A 1,732-nucleotide genomic window follows, 5' to 3' on the forward strand; every position below is an offset into this window, starting at 1 on the left:
AATAAAAATGAAATAGAGATTAATTATTCTGCTCCATTTCATTCCAATTTGGGGAAAAAAGTGTTTTCTAGTAGATCTCATGAAAATAACTTCACTTCTATCTATTTTTTTTCTCCCAATCAAATGGGGTTAGAGTTTATATTCCCCATAACATTGATTTATAATTTTAAAATGGGAAAGGAGAATTAAGTCCCTTTAATTTTATTTTTTTCAAATAGACAGCCTCAACTTTAATTTTGTCTTAATTAATACTTAAATTATACTTTTTCTTTCAAATAGACAACATGAACTTTAAAATTATTATGATTGATATTTAAACTTTAACTTTTTCATAAATAGGCACCTTGAACTTTAATTGCATTTCAATTAATCTTTAAAACTTATCTTTTTACTAATATTTTTTTTATCTTAAATGTTAATTAACCATTTTTTTGTTACAACTCATTTTCATATTTAAAATGTAATAAAGAATATAAATTTAAAAGATATGTATAAAAAGGGAAAATAATAACATAAAAAAGTATTATTTGATTTTTTTAATTTTTAATTTTATTAAATTTTAATGTTTGATCAAATCTTATTTTGGGAAGACTCTTGGGTGGGTGATGGCTCTGTTCTTAGAGAAAAATACCCAGATTTATATGAGGTATCTTCTCAAAAACTTCAGACAGTGGCAAGCATGGGGATTTTTGGAGAAAATGGCTGGGAGTGGAAATTTTCTTGGAGAAGACATCTTTTTGATAGTGAATTGGGGGAAGCCACAGCTTTTATCGACCAGACCTCAGCTATAAGTCCTGTTGCAGACTTGAAGGATGACTGGGTGTGGGGAGCTCAACCAACGGAAATGTTCTCTACAAATTCTGCTTACAACTGTCTCAGATCTGAGCAGCCTCTCCATCAGCCAAACAGTGGCTTTAGACAGCTATGGGAAATCAAAATCCCCCCTGCAGCTTTATCCTTTGCCTGGAGATTACTCTGGGATAGGCTTCCTTCTAAGGATAATTTAATCAGTAGACAGATTGTCCTCCAAAACGATCTATGCCCTTTCTGCCAAAGCCAAGTGGAATCTGCTTCTCACCTTTTCTTCACTTGTTATAAAGTTATGCCATTATGGTGGGAATTCAACTCATGGGTGAAGGAAGATAGAGTTTTGCACAGCAAGCCTATGGACAACTTTCTTCAGCATTGTTCATTGGCTGGATCGAGGAATTCTAACAGAAGGAGGAAGATTTGGTGGATTGCAGCTACCAAATCCATTTGGAGCCTTAGAAACGACATGGTTTTCAACAACCAGTCTTTTGACATATCTAAATTGATGGACAGATCTATTTATCTCACTTGGTCTTGGTTGAGGGGATGGGAAAAGGATTTTACTGTTCCTTTTCACCAATGGTCCTCTTATATGTCTTTGTCATTCATTTAATGTGTCATTTGTAGGGATGGGTTTTATTGATTTTGGTGGCTGTTGGTTATTTTTCTGTGTTTTAGGGGATGCTACCCTTTGTTTTCCTGTAGTACCTCTGGTACTATGCTTCTTATATATATAATATTATTTTTGGCTGTTCAAAAAAAAAAAAGAGAAGCAGAGGCTCATGAGACAGCAATTATGCTGGCAAAGGAGAATGATGAACTCAAGATGAAACTTAAAGCCTTGATTGAGGATAATAGTAAACTAATTGAATTGTATGAACAAGCTGCTGCTGAGAACAATAATAGAAATGTTAATAAAGGG

At 33.3% G+C, this 1,732-nt stretch overlaps 1 protein-coding gene across 1 annotated transcript; it reads left to right on the forward strand.

The window, feature by feature from the left end:
- Positions 1 to 679: 679 nt before the first annotated feature.
- Positions 680 to 1,423, forward strand: LOC102660740 (uncharacterized). The gene has a single exon (XM_006599756.1). It carries the CDS (start codon positions 680 to 682, stop codon positions 1,421 to 1,423), a length of 744 nt encoding a protein of 247 aa, XP_006599819.1.
- Positions 1,424 to 1,732: the final 309 nt, after the last annotated feature.

Source organism: Glycine max, chromosome 16 (assembly GCF_000004515.6).
Source record: "Glycine max cultivar Williams 82 chromosome 16, Glycine_max_v4.0, whole genome shotgun sequence".
In the NCBI taxonomy this organism is placed as follows: Eukaryota; Viridiplantae; Streptophyta; class Magnoliopsida; order Fabales; family Fabaceae; genus Glycine; species Glycine max.